The sequence below is a fragment of the Austrofundulus limnaeus genome, unplaced genomic scaffold (assembly GCF_001266775.1).
Source record: "Austrofundulus limnaeus strain Quisiro unplaced genomic scaffold, Austrofundulus_limnaeus-1.0 Scaffold97, whole genome shotgun sequence".
NCBI classification, from domain to species: Eukaryota; Metazoa; Chordata; class Actinopteri; order Cyprinodontiformes; family Rivulidae; genus Austrofundulus; species Austrofundulus limnaeus.
The window spans coordinates 1,381,620-1,387,711 of record NW_013952499.1 but is presented as its reverse complement, the minus strand read 5'-3'; the positions used below and the strand labels follow the sequence as shown (position 1 = coordinate 1,387,711).

The following is a 6,092-nucleotide window of genomic DNA, read 5'->3' as shown; positions in this document are numbered from 1 at the left end:
GAATTAATTGATCCCACGGTTTTATAATCCTTTTCCAGATTATTCCATAGTCTTATACCTTTGACTGAAGTGTATCTTTCCTTTAAATTTGTTAGGATTTTCATTTTAACAAACATTTGTAATCCCTTCAAATTATGGCAGCTTTCCCTTTTAACAAAATTAGATTGAATGTTTGAAGGTAACACGTTTTTATTAGTTTTATACATAACCTGCAGAATATTATAATCAACCAACTCATAAAATTTTAATATTTTTAACGGATGAAACACTATATTAGAAGGGTGATAGTAATGTAATGCTTTCTTGTAATAATCCTTATGGCTCTTTTTTTTTGTTAAAAAATAGGATTAGTGATTTCTTTGCATGCATTTCCCCAGACCTTAAATCATATGTGGGACAATTATTGCATTATATAGATTAAATAGTGCTTTATCATTAAAGAACTTCTTAACTTTATACAATACTGCAATAGATTTTGCCATTTTTGTTCTAAAGTATTTTATATGAGGTTTCCATGTCAGTTTTTCATCAATGATGACTCCCAAAAACTTCACCTCACTGACTGCAAATCTCAACATCATCCACTCTAAATGGAACATCAGTTGTTTTATTTCTATTATTAAATATCATGTAATTTGTTTTATCCAAATTAAATGATAATTTATTATGGGGGGGGGGGTATATTGACTGGATCAAATTATTGTGGGGGTCATAMCCCCCCCTAACCCCCCTGCAAATTACGCCTATGTACAGGATGGTTTTCACAGTATTTTTCTTTGCTTGTGTTTGAAAAAGTTACAGTTTTTTCTTAGCTTTCAGCCTGGCTTTATTGTCATTTTATTGCTCACACAAACATTTGAGGACACGCTTATCTCTTTTTACCAAATTATACTGTAATCATTAGATCATTTTAGCAATTTTTCCTTCTGAAATGATGCTAATTATTAACATGTTGCGCAGCTACGGGCAAGGAAAATGTGACATTAGGGGATTTTTTTTCCTCATATTTTGTCAAATATGAGAGCCTGAAGGTAAAAAGAGTAAATGTTTGGTTTAATTTGTTCTTTCTCTCAATGGGTGAAATGAGCTTTTGGTTTTGACGGCCATTTGTTCAGGCAGAACAAAGAGCGGGTGACACTCGCGTACAGATTTACATTTCACAGCTCCGTCATTTTCAGATGCCAGTCTCCCCTTTTGTATTTCCAGTTGCAACAAAAAAAAAAAGAGTTGCTGGCATGCTGCTTGCCTGAGGGGCGTAATCCATCATTACTGAAGAAAGGAATCACAGAATGAAATATTCAGAAGGGTTTTTGTATTCGTCGCTTTAATTTTTACCGTTCTCACTCACCAAAACACATGTCTGCTCCTGCAAAAGTTTCCCAAGTAAAGCACAGATATATGCATATATTTGACACAGACGTGGATTAATTTCATTCTCCGCAGGTTAATAACAAGRAAAGAACAACTTGATCACATTTTTAATAAACCAGTCCAACAGATTTTACTTTGGTGGCACAAAACTAATGAACTTCTTTAGTTTCTTAGCAGCAGATTTGTTTAAATGACAAATAACACCTGTTACGAATCACCAAAATAGTCTGTTATTTACTGGATGAAATGTGCTATAAAGAAGTGATGATTGAAGTCAAAAAGCAGCTAATTTGTTTTTTCTGATTAGCATATAAAACCCAAGCCTTTAAAGTAAGCTATCTGTGGATTTAATTGCTGCTGAAACGAATAGCTTTGAAGGACACCTAAAAGAAAAATGTATCTAAATCTTCAGACAAGTRCCTAAAACGTGTTTATAGTACAGTGTGCAGGTAAAATGACAGCTTTCCCATGTCTCYATGTAAGGCTGTTAACAGCTTGTTTACAGCTTAGTTCGACTCCTGGCTGCAGGCTCGAAGACTCTGCTGAGATTTAGCTGTGACAAGCAGCACGTGGAGCCGACTATGATTATTTTTAGYAAGCATGAAAATGAATGGCTGAGAAAAAAAAAAGATGTTTGTTATCTGTGGGATGCTTAAGAACGCTTCATTAGTGAGGTGTTGGTACTACGCACCATCCAACATGCAATGTCAGAAATACGCACACATACACGCCTGCGCACACACATAAAATAAAACTTAGCCAAAAAAATAAAAAGTATTTTCTGAGAAATGTAGCTTGAATGCTGAGGGACTTTGTGAGAGAAGTTGAAACTGAGGTTTTAAAGATAAAAGAAAACACTAGCAAAAAGTAGCATAATTATAAAAAATAATAGTAACAAGAGAGCAGCTAAAATCCTAAAAAGCTAGCGTAAAACGGCAAAACATTAGTTGAGTTAAAGTAGACATTCCGCTTTTGAATCCTTTTTCATATTTAAATCCTTCACTTGGGGTCTATRAAGTGGAACTGCAATGCTTTGGTCTGAATTCCTCCTTGTTGTAACTCCACAAGCCCCGCCCCTTTTATGGGGCGTGTCACATCAACTCGTTTTGAGGCTGTCTGCAATGAGGTGCTTCACATCCTGTCCCCTGCAGCTTCCTGACCTGCTCAGTTGCAAATTCTGCGACGTAATAGTTCAGAAAATGACAAAAAATAAACAAAACTGAACGACTTGAAAATTACAACTCAAATAGAAAAAAAGATAGATTTGCAGCACCAGGAGAGACTAAATTCAAATTTTCTGAACTCCTAGAGACTCCAAGTACACAACAAAATGCATTTAATGGCTAAAAAATGGGATTTTGCACATGTTCCCTTTAAAAGTAGCCAAAAACTGACTAAAAGTTAAAATAGCAAAAGGACAGCTAAAAGCTAAAGTCAGCAAAAGACTAGTTGAAAGTATAAAAAGACTAGCTAGAAGCTAAAGGTAAAAAAATGCCAAATAAAAGCATGATCCTTGTTTAAAAAAAAGTAGAACAATAACTAAAAGTTAAAGAAGCACAATGCTAAAAGCTAAAAGAAGCACAATGCTAAAAGCTAAAAGAAGCACAATGCTAAAAGGTAAAAGTAATAATAGGCTTGCTAAAGACATTTAGTAGCATAAGAAGACAGAATTATCGTTAATATGATAAAGCTGATTTTTATTTATTTATTTATTTATTTATTTATTTATTTATTTATTTATTTATTTATTTATTTATTTATTTATTTATTTATATGTTTGTTTAATAGGGACAGCTACAAGAAATGTACAGTAGATCAAAACAATCTGATGCCTGCGTGTATCACAGTGTACAGCCTGTAGCCATAGCAGGACCTTTAACAGTTTGTTTAAATGAAACAGTAAATGAGAAAAAATATAATTTAAAATATCTTTTTAAAAGAGAAAAATATTGTAAGAAACTGAAAAGATCATTAGAAATAAAGTTAAACATTTTTAAAATGTATAAAGACCAACGGTAATTGCACACGTGTGCTGAGTGAGTTGTAYGATCGCTGACTCAGCGTTCTCACAATCACTCTCAGCTACTCTGCAGATCTTCTTCCTTTCACCTGGTTTGTCTCTCGGCTGCTGCAGGTCAAAGGATTGTAACTCCAGGCCAGCTGGATTTGCAGACTACACGGGCTGCGTGCTCCGTTTCAAACCACGCCAAGCTCCCACTGCAGATCCTCCCCACCTCCCAGACATTTCTGTCTCTAAGTCAGATGAAATTGCTTTGTTGCTCACTTGGTAAAAGCAGCCAATATGCAGTCTTTATTACAGGGACCTTTTTACCCTCCTGTTTTATGAATGCTTTGWAATGTAGCCCCCCACCCCTCTCCCCCGTGCCCTCTTTCTGTCTCCCCTCTCTGCGCGCGGTGGCTGAGCGTCTTTATTAACAGTGATATGTCTGGTGTAACCCGTCTCTGGCACTGTCATCATCAAAGACTCACTCGGCACGTTTACCGTACAGGTGTAAAGCGAGCTCACCCTGTCCTGTTCCTCCTGTAGGTCCCAGCCATCTCCCTGGCSTACGAGATGGCGGAGAGTGACATCATGAAACGGCAACCGAGGGACCCGAAAACGGACAAGCTGGTGAACGAGCGCCTCATCAGCATGGCGTACGGACAGATAGGTTTGCTCTTTTTACGTCTTCTTCACCGCCGAGCTTCACCCTGACTTACAGCGACGATAAACAAGCTCTGACACCAAACTTTAAATTCTGACATTCGTAATAAATTCTGGCCACTTTCATCGCACCTGTAAATGTTTAGTTTGGAGACTCGGGCCCAAGGTTGAGCAGACGTTCCCTCGTTTTTCTTCTAATTGTCGTGACATTTACAGCGAATAGAGAGCAGCGACTGTTAACACCGCTTAATCTTGGTCATGTTTTAGTGGTCGGAGCCTGGCTTTGAACGMGCGCTGCTTATCTCTGGTTTTATATGGTTTGGGAATAGGAGGGGGAGATCAAAGGCTGGCCCAATTTCATACGCTGTTAAATAGGGCAAAATATGACAGCGCTTCATTTAAAACTCAACACGCTCATGAACAGACGGCAACAAGCATCGATTCTGAGCAGTCATTTCCATAAAAGAGAGTTTTTTTCCTTGCAAGAGGCGACAAATCACGTTTATTAAGCACCTGTGTGACATTACGGCAGGAGGATAAACATTTAACTCAAGAGGCAATACAACTGCGACACTCGTCTTCCTGTCCTTTAACACAAACTCTGACCGTAGACTTTGAATCTACCGACAYGCTGAAGAGCGGTTATCCAGAGGAGCTGTTTCAGGTCGACACACGAGGACTTCTGTTACTAATTCTGCGCTCGGGTATCACCTAACATCTCAGCAGACAGAGTCACACAAACAGAGCTGTTCAAAGCTGTTACAGCCTCATCACAGGCACGTTTTGTGGATTTGGGTCATTTTGTGCAGATCTAGTCGTCATGTTTTTGTCCAGTTTGGTTTCACTGCTCCATCGTACAGCAGATGGGAAATGATTTACGTGATTGTCTGTTATGATTAATGTCTCTATAAGGATTTGACGATGACAAAGGAGCTTTGCGAAGCTGGATTTTGAAAACATCAGCTTTATTTTGGGGGGATGTGAGATTTTCCTTTCATCTCCTGTGAACTTTTGATCTAAATGAGAGTTTTATTTAATAAAAGCTCCGCTCCTGAAGTTCTAGCTCAAATGTAAATGAGTGTACGGTGTTGGTGGGGGTGGCAGGGGTATCCCTTGGCTGCTGTTCTGGCTCATTGTCCTCGACAACTTCCCAAGAACACTTGGCTCCCAGCTCGCTGATCCTTCCCAGAATTCCTAGAATGGGGGACAGGGAAGACTTTTTTCAGGGATGTGGGAAATAAAACATGGACAAAGTGAGTTAGAAGAGTTTTTCAGAACAGGTTCATGAGCTCAGTTCTCCACAACGATGCGGTGTGCGGAGTGTCAAACACCACTTGTTGAATGTGAATGTCTTATAGAGACAAAAACCTTCATCACTTGTAGCTAAGTGTAAATGCCAAGCAGTGAGGTATAATAATAGATGGGTAGAGTCCCCAAARGCTGTCCTCATAAAAGTAAAAACAAGCTGTCCAAGAAATTACACAATTAAGACTAAAACARGATTTTGTAAAGAGGCTACTTGAGTACTAATGCCCCTTTTCCACTAGTGCCACTTAGTGTAGTGTCGGTAYGGTTTGGTACGGTTYCAAGCCRTTTYCATTRGGCCAGATTCATGGAACCGRCCCTTTTTTGGTACCTACTTCATTGTGGTTCCAAGCAGCCCCGTTGACACCAAAATGTGACGTCAGAACACTGTTTGTCACTGATTGGCTAGGGGGTGGAGTCACTGGTTGTGTCGCTGCCTTTACAAAAACAACTCAAGGAGCCACTTTTTCAATAGTAGCAGTGACATTAGTCGTGATTCCATCCAATTTTAATTCAAAATTTTTGTGAAGTTTGAAAATTTCAAAAGTTATTCATCAAATGTGTTTCCACCTCTCATTTTGCCCATTAACTTTTTTTTACAAAAAACCTGAAAACCACCTCCACCAACCGCCCAAAACACGCCCACTGGAACCGGACTGGAACGTCAATGGAAAAGAAAAAAATTGTATAGGTCTTCTGGACGGGTTCTTCTCTAATGAAACGTTTCGTCTCTCCTCCAAGAGACTTCTTC

The 6,092-nt window shown here is 38.6% G+C and overlaps 1 protein-coding gene across 1 annotated transcript in view; it reads left to right on the top strand.

The window, feature by feature from the left end:
• atp1a2a (ATPase Na+/K+ transporting subunit alpha 2a) overlaps positions 1-6,092 on the top strand; it is a gene marked incomplete at its 3' end in the record, with an annotated part of 65,940 nt that overhangs the window by 54,360 nt on the left and 5,488 nt on the right. The window contains 1 exon segment of the mRNA XM_014013052.1: positions 3,920-4,043. Within this exon segment, the coding sequence (XP_013868506.1) occupies positions 3,920-4,043 (124 nt within the window).